The sequence below is a fragment of the Leopardus geoffroyi genome, chromosome B3 (assembly GCF_018350155.1).
Source record: "Leopardus geoffroyi isolate Oge1 chromosome B3, O.geoffroyi_Oge1_pat1.0, whole genome shotgun sequence".
NCBI classification, from domain to species: Eukaryota; Metazoa; Chordata; class Mammalia; order Carnivora; family Felidae; genus Leopardus; species Leopardus geoffroyi.
Window position 1 is genome coordinate 46657176 of NC_059337.1, and position 22702 is coordinate 46679877.

General features: G+C 40.2%; 1 protein-coding gene and 1 pseudogene across 1 annotated transcript in view; both read right to left on the minus strand.

The window, feature by feature from the left end:
- AQP9 (aquaporin 9) overlaps positions 1–22702 on the minus strand; it is a 47748-nt gene that overhangs the window by 16193 nt on the left and 8853 nt on the right. The window contains exon 3 of the mRNA XM_045449602.1: positions 1081–1207. Coding sequence (XP_045305558.1) covers positions 1081–1207 — 127 coding nt within the window. The remainder of the gene's footprint in view (positions 1–1080; positions 1208–22702) is intronic.
- LOC123584563 lies at positions 15337–15420 on the minus strand (annotated as a pseudogene).

The following is a 22702-nucleotide window of genomic DNA, read 5'->3' on the forward strand; positions in this document are numbered from 1 at the left end:
GATCTGAGTCCATGTGCTATGGAAAGGGTGCCAGCCAGCAAATGACCGTTCCAGGTGCCCAGCCCAAGGAGGCTCCCCCGGGGTCTAGGCAACCATTCTTCAGGGCTCCAATGGCAGTATCTGTCACCAGGCCAGCTGGCCAGCATGGTTGTCTGGCAGGCCTGCTCTGCCCAAAGGCCCTGCTTATAACGCCCTTCCCATAATAGACCACTGTGAGTATTGTGTGACCGTGGGGACATGAGGTTTGCTGCGTCAAATCTTTGCTCTGCTCTTTGCCAGTTGTGCGACTCTAGCAATTTATTTAATATCTTGGCGCTCCACTTTTCTTGGTGGGATGTAGACAGTAATGCCTGCCTCAGAGCGCTGCTGTAGAGAAAAGAGATAAAGGATGGACAGCCCCAGGATAGCACCCAGCATGTGGTGTTTCCCTTTCTTCCTTTATCCCCAGTGGTCCTGCCTTAGTGTTCTGACAAGGATTCTGAAAGATTCTGAGTGCCTTTGAGAACTGGATCATTTCCACAGTGCTCTCCTAAGTCCCCAGACTGCGTTAAATATCATCATTTCATTTTGCTTCTCAGAACATTGTGAATGGCTTCTAATCAGGGCAGAATTAGCCCATGATCTGCTTGATGAGACCTGCACTTCCATGAAAGCACCAGTCATTTTGCAAGTGGCATAGACTTTTTCATTGCTGTGGGTAAAGGTCCAGGGATTTTTCTCTCTTGCAGTGATCTTCACTGGGCTCGGCATGGGGTATCCGAGAATGGCTTCCAGGCATGGGGTAGAGAAGGTAAAAGATCATATTGATGGATGAAGAATACAATATAGTGACTAGAGTTAGGGGTCAGCTAGTTCTGAATCCTAACCCCATCTCTGTCTCTTGCTAAATGTTGCCTTTGCACAAGTCACTTACCGTTTGCTGTCCCCTTTGATTTTAACATCTATAAAAATAGAATCAAATGCATATTCTTTCAGGGTTGTGGAGATCCAAATAAATTGAGGTATGTAAAGCATCCAACACTAGGCTAGCATACTGGAATGGTTGAATTAACAGCAGCTATTATTATTTCTATTACTTACCAGAGACACCTCCAGTCACATAAATGGCCATTACAACTGCCATTGCAAATCCAACATTGATAGTGACAATTCCTCCCAAGTGTCCACGACTGAGGATAGCTTGGGCAACAGAGCCACATCCAAGGACCTGGAATGAGAGGAAGCTTCATAAGTGGGGATGGCCACTGTCAAAGACAATGGAAAGCCACAGGAACAAGAAAGATGTTTTAAGCAAACATGGAGATTGGGCTGCCTCAGGCTTCATGGAAATCAAATCGTAATAATCCCCCTGTGCACAGAGAGCAAAATGGTGGTTCTGAAGCTGTATCTGGCTTACAGATGAGGTTTCTGGGCCTGCAGCATTAACATTTTCCCCATACTTGTAAATCGGGTAATTTCACACCATGATCCAGGGTTCTGCTCTTAGTTTAAATCAAACTTTTTATTTGAGGCAGTTGTAGATTCCCTTGAGGTTATAAGAAATAACACAGAAAGATCCCATGTACTTTTTACCACTGGTTCCTTTTCATCAATCAGAAGATCTAGCAACCACAGGGAAATAATTTCCTGGAGCAGAGCAGCAGCTGGTCACTCCCTTTAAATTAATGTTTATTTTTGAGAGAGAGAGCATAAGTAGGGGAGGGGCAGGGAGAGGGGAGGCTGCTCAGTCCCTTTAAACAGAGCTTGTATGCTCCCAAGCGGCTCACTCACTTCACTCCACTCACGGAGGTCTCCTTCCTGGCCCCTATAGGAGAGCTGGCAATCCCTGCTCTAGAAGTTCCCAGTGTAAGCCATCTCAGGCTCACAGTCATATGCACATCTGACAAATGCAAAGGCCATTTGTGCCATGTACAAAGCCATGGGAAAGGGCATCTGATGTGCAAGAAAACAAAGGAAAAGTGGCAGGGGGCATTGGCAATCTAGCTCTCCTCATCCCCATGTCTTTTCTCCCTGATGAGGCTGTACTTTCTTAGGAAGCCAGGCTGCCAAACTTACTGCTTCTTGCATTCCCTCTGGCACCAAGCACAGAGCTGTGCTTATAGGAAGCACTCTGCAAACAGTTATACAGTAAAGATGAAGTAGGATCTTCCATAGTCTTCAGCTGTAGAGGGTATTTTGGAGAATGGGATAAGTATTCAGAAATGTCTGGAACAAATCTATTATAGTACATCTACTCAGCAGAGTACTATGCAGCTGTATCATAGAATGAAGCAGATCAGTGTGTACGGAAAGATTCCCAATATATACTATTAACGTTTTTTCATGTTTATTTATTTTTGAGAGAGGAGAGAAAGTACAAGCAGGGGAGGGACAGAGGATTTGAAGCAGGCCCTGCACTGACAGCAGCGAGCCCAACACAGGGCTCATACTCATAAATCATGAGATCGTGACATGAGTCAAAGTCAGACGCTCAACCAACTGAGCCATGCAGGCGCCCCTATATTAATAACTTTTAAGAAAAGATATAGAGCAGTGTTAAAGCACACTGCCAATCGTATTCAAAATATATTACATTAAAACTTTGGATTGTGAGTAACTTGTTCTGCAAGTGTTCCACAAGTGAACAAACATTTCTAATAAATTTTCAGTTGATAAATGAGTGATGTCTTGCAATATGAGTAGTATGTGCTGCCTAACATCACATGATCACAACCAAGTTAATGATTCTCTCTCTCTCTCTTTCTTTCTTTCTCTCTCTCTCTCTCTCTCTGGGATTGTGGATGATTGTTTCTCATGCTCAGATGCTCGGTCTCAGGCTGCAGTGTTTGGCAGTTATCATTGATTTTTCAGAATGTTAGAAAGTGCCCACAACTGACACTAGTGTATTTTTTGTCACTTCAGAGCAACTATGGACAGTCCTCTGCTTTTCCAAACAAACTAAGCTTAGGAAAGAATGCTTTGCTTCATTCTAGGTCAGACTGCCTGCAGATAGAGACCCCTTCTTCTGCTGCCTTATTGACAATTACATTAAATACAGTATATGACAAAAGTTTATTAATATTGTACTGTAGTCAACATCCATATGAGCATATACAATGGCCCCCATGCAGAAAAAATTCCATTGAGTCAGTAGATAGCAATGATTCCATAAGGGATTGTGAAAGTCGTCCTACACAATAACCCTTCTCTCTCTTATCTCCCTCACATCAGCCACAAAGGTTTTCAAAGGCAAGTAAAAAACTTTTTTTTAATTTTCTTTAGTATTTTGTATTATATTACAGGACTGTAATCATTTCTACATGAATATTTTTGAGTTGTGGAATGAATCATCTGAGTTTCCATTATTTCTTAAGGGAAAATTTGCTTTGATATACAAGGGCTTTGGATTACAAGCATGTTTTTGGAACTAATTGTACTTGCAAACCAAGGTTTTACTGTGTATGTATTTCTTCTTACATTCATGAGCCATCTCTGTGAACACAGATCAGGAGATGGTACTGGATTCCATGGGGGGAGCTAAATGGCCAGTGCAGATACTGGGAGAGCAATTTTCATTGCATACTTTTTTTTTTTTTTTTTTTAACCATGTGTTTTAGTTTGTTTGTACCTCTATAACAAAATACCACAGACTGGGTCACTTATAAGCAACAGGCACTTATTTCTCACAGTTCTGGAGGCTGGAAGTTCAAGATCAGGATGCCAATATGGTCAGGTGAAAGCCCTATTCTGGGTTGCAGACTTCTCTGTTGTATCCTGCAGAGCAGAAGGGACTGAGCAAGCTCTCGTGAGTCTTTTAAAAGGGCACTAATCCCATTCATGAGGGCTCCATCCTTGTGATCTAATCACCTCCCAAAGGCCCTACCTCTAATACCATCACTGTGGGCATTAGGTTTTTAGCAAATGAATTTGGCGGTGGCCGGGGGGGGGGGGGGACACAAATATTTGTAGCATCGTGCATTTCCTAATTTTTAAAAAATGAGTCCTATATTTTCACTGAACAATTAAAACCATTTAATCATGGTCCATTAAGGAAACATTTGATGAGGGAGTGTTACTGGGAAAGACAGATTAGTTACATGTAAGTCTGGTAGAAAAGCAACAAGACAATAAATGGCCATCAGCCATCCTCATGCTGTGGTTTAAACAGCTAGTATGCTCCTGGAGGAATAAGTTCTGGACTGCAGGATCATTAAATCATTGCTCTTTATATTTTGAATTGGCCAAACTTTTTCTAGAATACATGGCTCAGCTTGGGTTTCATAATGAAACAACAACAACTTCAAGAAGGACTCAGCATCAAGTAAAGAATATTATTTAAGGACACGTGAGGAAAAGTTTCAGAAATAAATATGCTCAAGGAAAAAAGAGATTAAACATGTGAATGCCTCTTATCAGGAAGATAATAACCAGCCACTATGTGTCTCTTCACAAAAGGATGAGAAGAGAACTGTGAACCTGAAGTAGGAGAGGTAGCACATAAACAATTTCTTGACAGTGATGGATTAATTCTAAACAGCTCCCCCAGGGTGCATTTGTGAGGTCATTCATAGAAATATAATATACAAACAATAATTTCATACATATAGAATGATTTTGTTTTACTCCTCCCTGAAGGCAGAGAAATTATCTTGATGGTCTTTCAATAGCCTCTGTAATCCCCAATTCTAAGACATATTGACTCACCTCAGTTCTAACTGCTGGATGGTAGGGTTAAGTAGGTGGCTTGATATCTTGAGGGACGCCCTTGGGCTACCCATCACACATGCACTGGCTTGGCTCCAGACCCTACACTGAATCCTAAGTGAGGTTGTAATAGGAACATGTTCCCCTTTCCTTATTCAAAAACATCCCCTGGGTCCATTTCATAGCCTATCAATTTCACTTAGACTTGACCTATTTTTTTCCCAGAATCTCTATCTATTATAATAACTCTCTGAATTAAAACCACCACCACATTGGTGTCTTTTTTTTAAATTTAAACTGAATTAACTGCCCTGTGCACAACTTCCAAAGTAACTGGCATTTTGGCAGCATCTTCAGAAAACAAGAATAAAAGTTTACTGACAACTGCCATGACTTGATTTAGACAATGAGGTGTAATGAGACACATCCGGACACAGGCCAGTCCTGAAATATTACTGCTTTCCATATAAGCATCTTCCCACTTTTATGGTCTGATGCGCGTCCACTCGTGCTAGTCTAGAGGGGACAGAAGAGTTTTAAATGGCCTGAGTGGATTCAGGGAGGCCTCTGCCCTGTCAAATTTCATAATGATTAATACTCTCCTTTTCCACCCCAGATGCTAAAATGGTTTTTTTGTTCTTTCCTCGGGAGGATAATCGATGCTGTGTGCTGTGGGAAAGGAAGGCGGACAAATGAACAGTGTGGGGACTTCCCTGACCATCAGAAATTGCCACTCAGATTTCAGCCCAGATTTACATCATTGCTTTTAAATTTTAAAATACATTTATTATAGTCTCAGAGGCAATGAGGAAGTCAGGCAACTACCCTCTAGTATCACCCCTTGCCTGCCTCGTCCCACCTGAATTTACTGCACAGGGAAGCAGTGCTTGGATATCCTAATGTATCGCGGCCTGATTGATAGGGAACTGGTCACCCACTCTGGTTTCCTTCTTCTGTGCGCCCAGTGTAGTTTTTTTCCTTCCAAAATGAAAGAACTTTCCTTCATGGTATTACTGAGAAATTTTCCAACCAACTCCCTGCCCTAACCTTTGAAAAGCCTGCCCTACCATTCTCCTTCTTAGATACAGAGAAAGCCTATTATCATATCCACTTTGTCTCAGTTTTCTGGTCTCCCTATCTGGAAAGCTGTTTTGGACCCATTACCCATTCATAACTCACCACACCTAACCTTTGTTCTCTGAAATTCAATCGTACTGTCCATACTATACAATTAGTGCTTAGTTGTTTTCCAAATGCTGGACCTTGGTTTCCTTATCTAGAAAACAATTTCTAAGATTCCTTTCCATACCCACAGCAAACACTAGGCTGGTTTATTTTGTTGTATTGTTTCCTTAGGTGTTGTGTTTCCCACGCCCACCATCCCCTCCTTGTATGTGGAGGCCATGTACAGACCTTCAAGTTCTGTTCCACCTTCTTGTCAGGATCTAGCAACTGCTCAGTCTAACTGCCTTCTCCAGGAGAGTTAGAGAACTCACAAAAGCATGTAGAGGAGGGAAAGGCATTACAAGTCATGGATCTGGTCCTCACTGTGTTCCTCTCTGTGCCCCCAAAGCTCCTCATTCATCTCTCATTCATATTCTCCCAATAGCTTCACCAAGCTTTCTCTTCTCTCGTCTGCCAATCCACCAACCTCCTTTCTGCAAATACCACCACCTTCTACTTACTCCGTGCCTGTAAGTTGCCTTGAAGCTCAATGACAATGTAGAATATCACATTTGTGTTCGTTATCCAGCACTATGTAACTACCCCTGAACTTAGTGGCTTAAAATGACAACATTTATTTTGCTTGTGAGTCTGCAGTTTGGGCAAGGTTGGTCAGGGCATTTCAACTCTGCTCCATTTGGTGTCAAGTATGATGGTTCAAAGTTGATAGGATTATAATTATCTAAAGGCTAACACATTCACGTGTTTAGTGGTTGATATTGGCTCTCAGCCGATGCCTTAGCTGGAGCATTGGCCCAAACACCTACAAATGGCCTCTCCATGTGGACTGGCTTCTTTACAACATGGTGGCTTGGTTCCAAGTGTGAGCACCATAGTCTCCAGAGCCTGGGGTCTTAAACCCTGCATGATGCTCTCTCCTCAGCCTTAGCACCATGCTGGTTCTGAACTCAATGGCACACATACTGGATCTTATATAGGCATTTCACCAACAACATCCTAAACAGGTATTCATCTGGTCCATGTTGGATTACTGTGAGGCATAGGGAGCTCATTACCACATCAGGCAGTTTGTGCTATATATTTTTTCATTGTTCCATTGGCTGGGGAGTCCTTCCTTATATGAAGTTGGAATCCTCTCTCCTGTAATTTCTGTCTATTAGCTCTAGGCCCATTCTTGGGACTATAAAGAATAAACTTCTTTCGCATACCGGGCTTCTAATAAATGGAGGGAGCCTAAGGTCCTCTCTAAGTTCTCTTTCCTGGATGCCTGTCCCTTCATTTTTGATTCCTGAGAGTCAGATTCCCAGTGAGTCTCACCTGGTTGAGCTCTGGGTTGTCAGCATTCCTCTTAAAACACAGGGCCCAGAAATGGACACAGTCCTCCCTTATTTGTGTGTCATGTTCTGACATGGTAATTTACCCTATACCCTCTGCTCATTGCTTCTACTGCCATCTAGTGGGACACTCAGGCACAGGATGTACTTGAACTGTTCACGTATCTATGCCTGATTTTCCCAATTTTATAAGGTATACAAGATCATGTGTTAAACTTCTTTGTCTCTGTAACAGCATCTAGAATATTGGAGGTAATTAAATAAACAGATTTTAGCTGCTGTTTCCAGGTACGACTGTCGGTGTCTGTGTAAATGAACATGTCAATTCTCAGTCTCAGCTTGATTATCTATTAAAGCGTAATAATAATACCAGCCAGGCTTGTTTCATAGGATTGTTTAGTAAAGGTGCAAACGGGATAACAACAATGAAAGCACTATTTAAATGACAAAGGGCAATGACAAGTGCAGGATATTATTGCTTTTAATATAAACTAAAAAAGAAAACCCCCATTTTGGGTGAGTAAGTTAAGACAAACAGACTCATGAACTTAACCACTGACTCACTGATGGGTAATAAAACCAGGGAGAAACACATCTATGACATGTATTACAAATAGTTGCTGTTTCATTCCTAGTAGTGGATAAATTTGCGGAAGAGAGAAAGTGGGAAGCTGACAAGAGCTTCACATTGTTTTGCCTATTTATGATTCCTCTCCAAAGATGGGTCCTTTCATATTTGGTGGGGTTTTAGTGCTTTTGGTAGGAAAGTAACACAGAAAGGGGAGAGGGTAAATACTGTTGTTATTATCAGGCACCACATGTGGCAGGAGTGGGAGAAAGAATTTCAGTGGAAAAGCAAGAAGGACATTTGAAAGGCAGTTGGACTGGTGACCAGTCATTCTCAATCACCCAGGCCAAACATTCTGGAATCATTTGTATTCCCTCCTCTTCTCTCCCTTTGCCATTCATAGCCAATCATTCTCAAATTTTCTGAGTCTTCTTCTGCAGCCCCCAGCCAGTGTCCTCACCCCAGTGTCTCCCCACTCAGTGACCATGCCAGATGAAGCACAACTTATATGCCATTACTCAGGAAGTAGCAGCACAAACACCTCCACCTGGTCCTCAGGGCCCTCTGCTGCCTTGCCTCGTGACTCATCCACTTTCTGCCTGGTATTCTTCAGCATAAATCTGCATCAGCCAGGCTGGTGTCCCAGTCACTTGAGTCCTTTGAGCTCATGACACTCATTCCCACCCTGTATACCTGCTCATGCTATACCTTCCAGCAAAATGTCCCTTCTCTTCACTTTCCCCAGCCAAACCCAATCTATTCTTAACACTGAACTAAAATCCTACCTCCTCTGTGGGGTTTTTCTTTGACAGCTTCAGCCTGCAGAGGCCTCTTCTGCTTCTTCTACTATGTCTTTACAATGTCATTTCATTATATTCCACCTTGCCTTGTGTCACCCCACCAAGACTGTAGTGTCTGCCACAGCAGCTCAAACAATATCTGATGTAATATATTAAAATGTCTAAACATAAGCAGGGAAAATAAAACCCTGTGTAAATGTCTTTTCAAGAGAAACAGTCAATTTCAGGGTGGGATGTGAGAAGTGGGAGGTGTGATTTCTAAGAAATATCAGTTGGGCTGCTGGCAAGTTCCCAACTGAGCCATGACCCCTACGACAAGCTGATTACTGGACACAGATCAAATTATTATCACAGACAAATGCTGGAGATGAGGAGAAAGGATAATAAGCCTGCAATTCTCAAAACTCTTAGGTATCTATTACCTCCTTTACAGTGCCAACCAAGATAGTCCCAACACAGTACACAGTGCATAATAGACCCTCAACAAATATTTATTTAGTCAGTATGTAAAACAGAGACTCAATAAACATTTACTTAGTAAGTAGGTAAAAATTGAGCCCTTTCAGAAAAGCAGTCATTAATAAAGGCTAGGGATTCTTTAGCAAAATGTTTACAAATGTTTGCAAATGCTTGCAACACAAGGCCAATGATCACTAGGGAAACTTGTAATTATTATAAGGGGTCTGTGATTCTTTGTGTGCATCAAACATGGTCCAAATAAGGGGAAAAAAACCATGTCTCATATCTACTTTTTGTAGTTCGGTATTTTCAGAATTAATAGATACTGAAAGAAGAGTTGAAAGGACTTCTTGGGAAATACTGTCATGGACTTTGGAGTTAAGGCTTCATGAAATGCTTACTATCTTTACTCATCCGTTGAGGGTAGCATGGATAAAGAAATATAAACACCAGCTATGATCTATTTGGTGTGTTCTTTGTGCTGGGTTCCATGCTAAGTGCCTTACCTGTATTACTTCATCATTATCAACTTCTGTTCACCCTAGGAGAAAAGTACGGTATTATTATCTCCCTTTTATGGATGAAGAAATTGAGGCTGAGAGAGGCCAAGCAATTTCTCTAATGTTACATAATAAAAAATAGAAGAGGCAGAACCTGGATTTGATCCCAGGTCTGTCCTAATCGGAGGCCTGTGCTCTTAACCATTACACATTGGGTGGAGTGAGAGGTCATCAGAAGGAACAAATACCCCCGAGAATTGATAGAAATATTCAGGTAGAATGCTGGGCTCCCACAGTGTGGGATCAGGGCACCAGTTTTCCTATCTCCTACTGCAAGTGAAGGGCTGTCCGGGAATGCTGAAGGACTTGGAGACCCATGATAGCAGCCACCTGTTATCAATCTACCCAGGGCAAACAACTGCATTGTAAACCAGGTATATCAGTCCAAGGGGACTGAAGGCCTGAGGATGATGCTCATTTGGGGACTCTTCTTATAGTTCTTGGGCTCCTGTACCAGGGCACGTGGTGTTTCTGGTGATAACAAACATGGTCACTTTGGTCCGACACTTGTGAATTTTCACCAAAGCTTCTAGTGACCCAGCGAAAAATCCTTTTCAGGCCCATTTCCCTTCTTTCTCAGAGACCAGTGAGATAGGCTGGTGACTAAGTGCAGCTTTTCAGTTTATGCAAAACCTGTTTCACTGATTAACATTTGCTTGCTCTCTTGCTCCTCCTGCATAGGCAACTTCCACTTTTGTCTGTCTTCTTTCCTCTTGGTGTCTCGCAACTTTGTGGTCATCGGGAGAAGGTACACTCATGTGCCCGATGCTGACCAAACCTGCCTGGTACCGGAAGTGAGTGGGCTGAGATAATGGTGGGGCAAGGCCTTTATCTGTACTGATGAACCACACCCACGAGCCACATAGATGGCACTGGCCAGCATTCTGGGGACTTATTAGCACTCATATCTGTTCTCAACACTAAGATCCAAGAAGTGAAGCCATTCCCCCACTCTCACCTGCCCCTTTAACCAGACCCAAGAAGTAACCCAAGGGGCCATTGTAAAATGCCCCAACATTTTCCAAGCTCACCTGGCTAGTATTTATTTATTACCATTCTCTTGAAAACTTTTCTAAGAAGGGAATATCCTCCTTTAATTTAGTAATGCCAGTTTGGGACATGTTTGTTGCGTCTCACGTGGGAAGCAACGATGTGAGCCAAGAATGTGAGTCATGTATGACTGTTTACCTCATACATTGGTGCAGGTCTTCTTGAAATTTAGGGGAGGAATATATTTTAAATGAAAAATATCCTTCAGTGGAGAATTTGTCATTTAATGTAAATGTTCATAAAACAGAAGTCAGTATTCAAAGAGTATGCCTGTGGCAACATTTGTAATTTAAATGAACTGATTTGTTTACACACACACATATATGTTACAAATACTCTCTTTTAGTCCCCATAATAACTCCAGGGAAGGAAAAGTCTGCTGTTTTCTTCTAAAGAAACCCTTGGACAAAGAAATTAAGTAATTTGCCCGAGGCCATACAACTAGTGAAAAGATCTTTTGGAACCTAAAATTAACATTTGTGTCCAAAGGTTGTGTTTCTTCACTTACCCTAAACTGCCCTCAACTGTACCTGAACAAAATACGTAGTTTGTCCAGATTTGTGCTTTACAAGTCTGTCTTTCAAAAAATGTAATATAGTAAACTAAGATCCCCAAATCTGCAAGTAGCCCTAATTGTGATCTGGCATTCACTCAGCCATTCCTTCCTCTCGTCATTTATTCTTCCATATATATGTACATTCGGCACATGTGGTGCCTCATGGTAGCAGGGGTGCAAACAAAATTCAGACACAGGTCCTCTAAGAGCTCACAGAGTAGTGGGAGGGGTAAGATAGCTGAGAACCGGTAAGAAAAATATGGATGAAGTGTGGTGCTGTTATTTAATATTCTAAGCTTGTTATTTTTTTTTTTTTGATGTTTATTTATGTTTGAGGGAGAGAGAGAGAGAGAGAGAGAGAGAGAGAGAGAGACAAAGCGTGAGTGGGGGAAGGGCAGGAGAGGGAGACACAGAATCTGAAGCAGGCTCCAGGCCCTGAGCTGTCAGCACAGAGCCCAATGAAGGGCTCAGACCCACGAATCGCAAGATCATGACCTGAACTGAAGTTGGACTCTCAACCGACTGAGCCACCCAGGCACCCCACTAAGCTTGTTATTAGTAAATGGCTTAAGCATTTATGGCTAGGGAAAGTATACCTGGAAATGTGGTTTTATAGTTTAGTCTTACGACCTAAGTGACAGCTATTTTGACATTTCAGTCTCCCCAAATTCTTGAATTATCTGATTAATACCCCAAATTATTGAATCATCATAGTATTTAATAATACTATTAAATCTGAGATGTATTAATATATGCACATAACAGATTGGCCTAATGAGCAACTTGATTAAAATTATATGAGATCAAGATTTCTCTTCTGGTACTGCCTGAAATAAAAATGGTTTTCACATGATTGCCTCAATCAATTTTGCCAGGTGTTAGGATGAGAAAAGAAAAGGACGACAATCTTGCACTGAGGAATTTGATTTCCAATAGCAGGCCTCTTACAAACAGATGATATTGAATAGAAGGCTGAGGCCCTCACAATCTCTCCACTTGCCCTTTTCTGGTGAGAATAGTTTGTAGAGTGTGGTTAAGGACATCTTGAGAGCACAGTCACAAACTGGTGGTCCATGACTGAAGACAGTCTATGAGTGGGATTGACTCAGAGATATGCTTGGCCTACACGGTGATTTTTTTTTTTAATTTTAGAAATTGTCACTAGTATTTAATCTTATTTTTTAATGGTTATTTATTTGTTTTGGGGGGTGAGGGGCAGAGAGAGAGAATCCAAAGCAGGCTCCATGCCCAGCGTGGAACCCAACGCGGGGCTCCATCTCATGAACCATGAGATCATGATATGAGCTGAAATCAAGAGTCTGAGCTTGACCTACTGAGCTACCCAGGCACCCTTGTTGCCAGTATTTAAAAAGAAAAATTACACATAGACCTTTTTTTTTTTTTTCAAACTTGAAAGTCTGATAAAAATCTACCCCATTCCTACTTGGCCACAGTGGAGACAGTCTGGGTGGCAGACGCCTCCTGAGACAGGACAGACACTTCCTTCTTAACCCTGCTATGTCCACTTCACCCATATATGTTATCTGCCTCATCTCAATAAGCTTTGGGGCTACTGACTCCCATCTTAAGTCCTGGGAGAAGAAATCCATTTAGCTTTTGGTGTCGGTGACTTCCTGACCCCACAGATATCCTGGTGATAGCAGCCCCAAGATGAGATGCAGCACAGACTCTCAGTTCCTGGAGAGAGAATCTGTGGCTACCTTCAAATGAAAGACTGACTATGGGCAAGACTTTAAGGTAGCAGTGATAGGGAGACCAAAAGCACAGTCTCCATTATTATTTTGTACAGTTTATTTTGAGAGAGAGAATGCATGAGTTGGGGAAGGACAGAGAAAGAGGGAGAGAGAGAGAATCCCACGCAGGCTCCACACTGTCAGCGCAGAGCCTGATGCAGGGCTTGAACTCATGAACTGTGAGATCATGACTTGAGCCGAAATCAAGGGTCAGATGCTAAACTGACTCAGCCACCCGGGCGCCCCGTATAGTCTCCATTCTTGAGAAGGGAGTCACTTTGGGCCTTTGCCAGAGGTTCTCCTCCTCCTATAAACATTTTGTTTTTTGTAACTGGAGAGGAAGGAGAACAAATGCCAATCTGTCAATACATTCTCTGCAAACCTTGGCCCTTCAGCCTGTGCTGTAGGTATATGTTACTATAAGTCGCACATCCTACCTATCATACATCTATTTAGTTTTTGTGACTATATCCACTGGAACATGTCATGATAATAGAAACAACAACAACAGCTAATATTTTATTGAGTGCTTTTTATGAGTTAAGTACTTTCCATACATTAGCCCATTGGTCCTCACATCAACCCTTTGAGTCAGGTCCTCTCTCTTACTTCCTCCATTTTACGAACAAGGGAATGAAGTTTAGAGAGGTTAAGAGAATTTCTCACATTCACACACATGGGGCCCAGGTTTGACTACACATGATTTTGACCACTGGATAGGTGAATGAACAAACATTAATAGCACATGTATCACACTGTCGTGTACATTGCTTCCATTATTCTTCCCAACATTTAATCCGCATTTAAAAATTGGAAGGCCAGGGCGCCTGGGTGGGTAAGTGTCCGACTTCAGCTCAGGTCATGATCTCACGGTTCGTGGGTTTGAGCCCCAGGTTGGGCTCTGTGCTGACAGCTCAGAGCCTGGAGCCTGCTTTGGATTCTGTGTCTTAGTCTCTGCCCCTCCCCGGCTCTCAGTCTGTCTCCGTCTCTCAAAAATAAATAAATGTTAAAAAAAAATGTTTTTTAAATAGAACAAAAAGTGGAAGGCTGGAGAGAGACAAACCAACACAGACTCTTAACTATAGAGAGCAAACTGATGGTTGGGGTCGGGGTAATGGGTGAAATAGGTGATGGGGATTAAGGAGGGCACTTGTGTTGAGCACTGGGTGTTGTATGGAAGTGTTGAATCACTATATTGTACACCTGAAACTAATATTACACTGTATACTAACTGGAATTAACATAAAAACTTTTTTTAAAAAAATGGAAGACTGGATAACCTGACAGAATTCATACAGCTAATAAGTAGCAGAATTTGAGTCTGGAACCAGGTCTTCTGATTCCTAGCTCTGTGTCCCTCCTGTGCCAACTGCTGCTGTTTTGGTGGGTCTGTTTGTTCCCTTTATTAGGACAGAATGCATATTTATGCACAGCTTTCTAGTCAGTTAGTTTTCAAACTGGAAAATAAAATGTTCTCAGTCATAACAAAAATAGTCACAAAAAAACCCAAGACTGAAACCCGGACCTTCTGGTTAAAAATAAAGTATTTGATGGTATGTGGCCTGAGAAAATATCAGGATAAGATCAATCACCCCTCAAGAACCAGCTGTACTTGAAAAGAGATGATGTTAGGGCAAGCTCATAAAAACAGAGGAATCTGAAATTTGAGAACCAGGTGAATGGGCGAATGGCCAACCTCAGTGCTCTCTAAGTAGAAAAGAGGACCAAGCACAAACTTGGGTCTCAGAAATATAAGGTGATAAACATCATTCTTTCTCATAGGATGAAAAGAACAATGCTCTCCTTTTCTGGCCTATATCAGGTGTTCATGTCCCTCAACTCATCCAAAATAATGCTAGCTTGGACAAGAACTTGATCACAATCCCTGGGTCAGAATTAGGAACTAATTAAACATTTATTTATTAAGGTATGAGTGTTCAATAGGATAAGCATGGGTCTGATGACGCTGTACATAGATGGAGGGTTGCTGAGGACAGTTCTCTCCCCCTCCCCCACTTTTTTTGGTAAATGTTTATTTATGTTTGAGAGAGACAGAAAAAGCATGTGAGCAGGGGAGGGACAGACAGACAGAGAATCCATCGCAGGTTCTGCACTAACAGCAGAAAGCTTGATGTGGGGCTTGAACGCACAAACCGTGAGATCATGACCTGGGCCCAAGTCAGATGCTTAACCAATGGGACCACCCAGGCACCCCAAGGACAGTTCTCTCTTTATTCAAAGTGGTCTAACAATGTTAAGAACACCTTGGGTCACTTTCAGTCTGGAAGATACCTGAAGATAGGAATTCTGGGGCAAATTTGTTTCTTAGATTCATTCCAGACCCAATATGTTCCACAGACCATCAGTTCCATGAGATGCTCCTCAAAAAAAAAAAAAAAAAAAAAAAAAAGGGATCTGTGCAGGGGCCATGCTAATCTTCTCTGTATTATTCTAATTTTTCTCCAAAGAAGTCATACAGATGGCCAACAGACACATGAAAACATGCTCAACATCACTCATCATCAGGTAGTGCAAATCAAAACTACAATGAGCTATCACTTCACACATGTCAGAATGTCTAAAATAAAAAACACAAGAAACAACAAGTGTTGGCGAGGATGTGGAAGAAAGGAACCCTTTATGCACTATTGGTGGGAATGCAAGCTAGTGCAGCACTGTGGAAAACAGTATGGATGTTCCTCAAAAACTTGAAAATAGAATGACCATGTAATACAGTAATCACACAAGTGGGTATTTACTCAAACAATATGAAAACACTAATTCAAAAAATATATGCACCTTTATGTTTATTGCAGCATTATTTACAATAGTCAAATTATGGAAGCACCCCAGTGTCCAATGATACATGAATGGATAAAGAAGATGTGGTATAAATACACACAATGGAATATTATTCAGCCATAAAAAGGAATGAAATCTTGCCATTTCCAAGGTGATGGATGGATCTAGAGGGTATAATGCTAAGCAAAATCAGTCAGTCAGAGAAAGACAAATACCATATGATCTTACTCATGTGTGGAATTTAAGAAACAAAACAAATGAACAAAGGAAAAATAGAGACACACCAGGAAACAGATTCTTAACTATAGAAAACTGATGACTACCAGAGTGGAGGTGGGTGTGGGTGACGGGTGAGATAGGTAATGAAGTTAGGAGTACACTTATCCTGATGAGCATTGAGCAATGTATAGAATTGTTGAATCACTATATTGTATGCCTGAAATCAATATAACACTACATATTTACTATACTGAAATTAAAATTTTAAAAAGGGATTTGTTGGCGTGACTGGGTGGCTCAGTTGATTAAGCATCTGATTGTTGGTTTTGGCTCCAGTCATGATCTCATGGTTTGTGAGATCAAGCTGAGTCGGGTTCTGTGCTGATAGAGAGAAGCCTGCTTGGGATTCTCTCTCTTTCCCTCTCTCTCTCTGCCTTTCCTCCCTCTCTCTCTCTCTCAAAATAAATAAACATTAAAAAAATAAAAATAAAAAAGGAATTTGTAGTCAAGTAAGTCCAGGGTCTATATATTCTATTTCCCTCTTAGAGTTTATAGTGAACATTAAAAGCTCTGATAAGTCCTATAGTTGAAGAAACTGCTTAACTTGGTTTAACCCAGTGTTTTCCAAACATATTTGGGACGGACAGCATATTTTCTTTCACTTAATTCTTATTTGCATTTCACGGAACTAGTATTCTTCAGAATACATTATGAGCAACTACCTAAAACACCTTGAAGGGAGAAAATCTGCTGAGTCAGCTCTTTTAGGGGAACAGGGGATTGAAGAAAATGTACATGAATATGTAAAATTTTTTTCAAATACAAAGGGTATACAATAAAATGTAAGAAATTTATCTCTTGGTGTGTGTGGGTGGCTCAGTCAGTTAAGTATCTGACTTTGGCTCAGGTCATAATCTCACCTGTATTGGGCTCTCTGCTATCAGCACAGACCTCGCTTCAGATCCTCTGTCCCCCTCTCACTCTGCTCCTCCCTTGTGCACAAGCACTCTCTCTCAAGCAAAAAAACTTAAAAAATAAAAGAAATTTGTCTCTTTCCCATCCCAGATTTTATATTTTATTCTTTACAGTAACTAATATCACTACTTCCTGGTATATCCTGTAAAAATGTGTGTGTGTGTGTGTGTGTGTGTGTGTGTGTGTGTGTATGTGTTTATACAAATAGGAGTATTTTATACATACCATTTTCTGCTGGCTTTTTCAAGTTGTTAGCTTAATGAATCTTTTCATAACAGCATATAAGAATTGGCTTCATTATCTGTAATTCCTATGTAGCAGTTCATTGTAAGGATGCACCCCAATTTCTTTAACCACTTATTTGTTGATAGAGGCATGGGTTTTTCAGGAGGTTTCCTCCCTAGAAAATCTACACTTTGAAATAGAGACTAAGGCATGTGGGCTGATTCTAGGCTGGGAGAGAAATGAAGCCCTCAGATCTTTTTTGGTCTTGGCTGGTCATGTCGGGACTGTGTGTCTTAGCATGATCAGCCAATCTATCATGATGGAGGAGGGGGGCACATTTTGCTGGCATATTTTCTCTTAAAGCATTTTCTTTGCTTGGTGGGTTCAGTGGGCTCAGCAATCCTACCAGGACATGAAATAAGGTGCCCACTACATGTATGGAGTAGACTTCATTGCTGGGCTGTTGTAGCATTTTGATCAGGCCTATCAGCTACCTCACTTTTATGAGGCTTCTCTTCCTCCCAGTCCTTCAGTTTATGCTGTATCTTCATCATAAGGCTGATGAGTAAAGAGGAGACAACCTCTGCTCTCATTTCTATGTTCTCCTTTCTTGTCAAGTAATGGAAACATGTTGCAATGGGCTTTGTCACTAAAGGAAAAAAATGAACCAAACCCATTCTGGAAAGTAGAAAACAAAAATACTTCCTCTTTGAAAGTCAATGAAAGTAGCAAGTTTTCTGAGTCAAAATTCAAACTCAGGGATCAAAAACAGAGTTCTATTTGGCAGAATTGTTTGGCTTTAGGAATCTGTAGCCTTTAGATCAATGACCCAGAACAGACTTTTCTCCCCAGGTCTTTTGGAACTCTGAAATTTTCCAGGCCAGTCTGGCCCTTCATGTTCACTGTTGGTAAGGGGAACTCTATAGGAAAGTCCTCCTTCAGCTGATCCTGACTCAGGCTGTAAGGACTAGAAGAGAATCAGCTTCATTTGGAGAAAGCATGGGATTTCCTAGTTAGTCATTCATGGTCACACATCCCATGTGGGGGAAAGGGAGCAGAGAGACATTCTTTTTTTTTTTTATGTTTTTAATGTTTATGCATTTATTTTTGAGAGAGAGAGAGAGAGAGAGAGAGAGTGAGTGAGGTGGGTGGGGAGGACAGAGAGAAAGGGAGACAGAGAATCCCAAGCAGGCTCTGCACTGTCAATGCAGAGCCTAATGTGGGGCTCAAATCCACAAAACTGTGAGATCATGACCTGAGCAGAAACCAAGAGTCAGACACTTAACAGACTGAGCCACCTAGATGCCCTGCAGAGTGCCACTTTTTTGGGGAGAGTGCTCTTCAGCAGGATATGCACATTCATCAGTCTTCCTTTTCTAGTTTTCCACTTTACAACAATCATTTCTTGTTGGTGATATACCCGAGCAACCTCCCAGAAACAAATGTAAGCCTGCTGTGGAAGAACAACCCCACAGTGCAGGCCGTACAGAATTCCCACAGAGAAAAGCAAACCCTCCTGGAAGAGTTTACACTACAAATTTACAAAACGCTAAAGGAAGTTTTCTTTTGTGAATGAGAGTGCATAAAATAAACAGGATTATTAGTTCCCCCAAAACTTGAGATGAACAGAACAATCATAAAATACCATCAGTACATTAGGCTTTAGTGAGTTAGAGAGATAAAAGAAATAAACACATGAGAAGAGAAAAGAAAAGCAATTTTTGAAAAGAACCAAATAGAACTTCTAGAAATGAAAACATATTAATGAAACTAAAGACTTAATGAATGTATTAAAAGATTAGATACAACAGAGAGGAATTCGTGAGACAACTACATAAAATTCATCATGGAGAGATTAAGAGATACAAATATGAGAGAAGGGTAGAGACATAAATAAAAACAGTAAGAAGGTCAGGCATATATGCACATTTAATAGGAATTCTATAAGGAGAAAACAGAGAGACTGGGGAGAGGCAAGGCGATTAAACTAAGAATTTTCTAGAACTGTATAAATTGTGAATCTTTAAATGCTGATAAACAATGAATCCTGAGCGTTATGTGTAAAATAAAATAAGCCCTAGTCATATTGTAGTGAAATTTCAAGGGAAAAAAAAGAGAAAGTCTTTTTGTTGTTGTTGTTGCTTTTATAATTTTTAAAATTTCAGCATAGTTGAAACACAATGTTACATTAGTTTTAGGTGTACAACATAGTGATTCAACTTCTCTATATGTTATATTCTGCTCCTTTCCAATGCAGTTACCATCTGTCACCAAACTACACTATTACAATACCATTGACTAGATTCCCTATGCTATGACTTTTATTCCTGGAAGCCTGTATCTCCCATTCCCCTTCACCCATTTTGCCCATTCCTCTCTTCTTCTCCCCTCTGGTGACCATCATTTTGTTCTTTGTATTTATAGGCCTGATTCTGCTTTTTGTTTATTTATCCATTCGTTATGTTTTTTTAGATGTCACATCTGAGTGAAATCACATGGTATGTGTCTTTCTCAGTCTGGCTTAAATACCCGCTCTATCTAGGCTTGTCCATGTTGTCGCAAACGGCAAGATCTCCTTTTTTATGGCTGTATAATATTTGTGTGTGTGCGTGTGTGTGTGTGTGCCACATAAAAAGAGAAACTCTTAATAGAAACTAGGGAAATTCAGATTAAGACAAGAATTAGTTGAACACTAGACTTGTCAACAGCAATAAGAGACATTGGAAAGACACCTGCGAATTGCCAAGCAAAACCAGTTGTCAACCTCAAATTCATCAGCCAATCATTGAAACTTGAGAGTGAAATAAAGAAAAACTCAGGCAAACAAAGACAGAGAAAGTTTATTCCTCACACACCCTTTCTGGAAAATTTCCTAAGGAAAGGTTTTTTTACTGCACAAAGAAGGAAAATGCACCTAAAAGTAATGCATATATGTATAAGTAATTAGCAAATAAACTGATAAGTGGTAGTAAATTTAAATAAGTAATCATCATTAAAAATACCAATAATAAAAATATTGGGGGTAGAATTTAAATATCAGACAATAAAGACATGTAAGATAGAGTGGTTGATTACAATCAGGATTTTAAAAAGTTTTTGTGTTGTTCAGAAGGAAAGAAGTTGATTCACTTTAAACTTTGTTAACTCTAGAATACATTTTTTAAAGATGAAAGGGTAAATACTTAAAAATAGAACAAGCACAGGAGAAAGGGGAGAAATAAAGAAACCTGTTCAACTCGATGGAAAAATGTAAGAAAGGTCACTTAAAAAGGGGGGCCGGGCCCCTGGGTGGTTCAGTCAGTTAAGGGTCAGACTCTTGATTTCTGCTCAGGTCATGATCTCACAGTTCGTTCATGAGATTGAGCCTCTGCTTGGTATTCTCTCTCTCCCTCTCTCTGCCTCTCCCCATTCATCCTGTCTCTCTTCTCTTTCTTTCAAAATAAACTTTAAAAAAAAAAAAAAGATCAAAGCAGAAATTACTGAGTGAAAAAAAAACACATTAAAAATTAGAGAGAATCATCACAAGTACAGTAGAGATATTAAAAGCCATATGGAAATACTATGAAAAATTATTTCACAATTATTGCTTTCACTGTATTGATTTTGAAAATATTAGCAATTTTAAAAAACTATGTTTGAAAACACAAATGAAGTACAGTTTCCTAGAAAAAATATAAATTGTTAAAATGTAATTAAGAATAGAAAATCTAGGGGCTCCTGGGTGGCGCAGTTGGTTTGGCTGAGTGTCTGACTTCGGCTCAGGTCATGATCTCAAGTTCTGTCGGTTCAAGCCCTGCATCAGGCCACATGTTGACGGTTCGAGCCTGGAGCCTGCTTCATATCCTGTGTCTCCCTCTCTCTCTGCCTCTCCCAACTTGTGCTCTGTCTCTCAAAATAATAAATAAACATTAAAGAAATTTTTAAAAAAGAATGGAAAATCTAACTTAGACAATTAGACATAAGTTTTAGAGAAATCTTGTACACTTCTCTCTCTCTCGCTCTTTTTTTAGTGCATATGCTAAGTAATCTTCAAGGAGTAGGTAATCCTTACTTTATACAAAGTGTTTCAGAAAATATAAAAAGAGGGAAAGAACTACTTTTCATGGTGCTAATGTAATCTTGGTGATTAAATTAGACAAAGGACAACATAAAAAGAAATTATAGTCCAAATCCTTAATAAAACATTGCAAATGAAATGCCACATGATTAGGTGGGAATTCATCTCAGAAATGTAAGGATGGTTTAATGCTAAAAACATTGTCAATGTAATTTTCTTCATCAACAGATAAAAGAGTAACCCCTATGCTTATCTCAATAAATATAGAAGAGATACTTTTTTAAAAATTCAATAAACATCCCTAATGAAAGTTTTAGTAAATGAGGGGCAGATAGGAATTCCCTTACTCAAATCAAGAATGCCTACCCAAAGCCTATAGGAACTATCACACTTAATGGTAAAACATGAGAAGTAGATTCTTTAAAGTTGGGAATAAAATAACAATGCTACAATGATAGCTTCTAATAACCTTGTACTAGGAAGGTTTTAACCATGGTAATAAGAAGAAATTAAATATTAAGGTCTAGAAAGAAAGAAAAGAAAAGTTCTCATATTCTCAGGGGAAAAAAAAAATTGTTTGTACCAGCACAATCCAATAGAACTTTTCACATTAAGAAGGGCACTTGTTGTGGGAGCACTGGGTGTTATATGTAAGCGATGAATTACTGGGTTCTAATCCTGAAACCAATATTGCGCTATAGGTTAACTAATTTGAATTTAAATAAAAACTTGGAAGAAAAAAAAGAAAGTAATTATAACAAAAATATATGGCATTGGTGCTGGTTTGGACAGAGAAATCACTAGAACTAAAAGTTTTGACATACAGCCACCTTTATATATGAACTGATATATGATCTATCTAACTGGTATATGATATCATCACAATCAGTAGAAGCAGAACAGACTGGTCAAATACATTACTGAAACAATTGGCTCTTTTACCAGATAAAGGGCACCTACTCTGCACCATACACCAGAATAAATTCTAATGATTTAAAGACTTAACTATGAAAAGTAAGACATTAAGCTATAAGAAAACACAAAATATCAAAATCCTATTATAATCAATAAGAAAAAGTTTAAAAATGCAGAGGATATGAGCAGGCAATTTAAAGAATAGGAAAGCTAAAGCTTCAGTAAACCTGAAAAAGATGGTGGATTGCACTAGAAATTCATTAAAATTACTAGTGAAATTCTATTTATTTTTTTTTAAGTTTATTTATTTATTTTGAGAGAGAGAGAGAGAACGCACGAGGGAAAGGCACAGAGAGAGGGAGAGCGAAAATCCCAAGCAGGCTCAGCACTGTCGCATGTCAGTGCAAAGCCTAACGCGGGGCTCAGTCTCACAAGCCGTGAGATCATGACCTGAGCCGAAATCAAAGGTCAGACACTTAACCAACTGAGCCACCCAGGCACCATGGTTTCTTATATGTCGAATGGGCAAAAGTCTAAAAGTTGGGTAATATCAAGGGTCA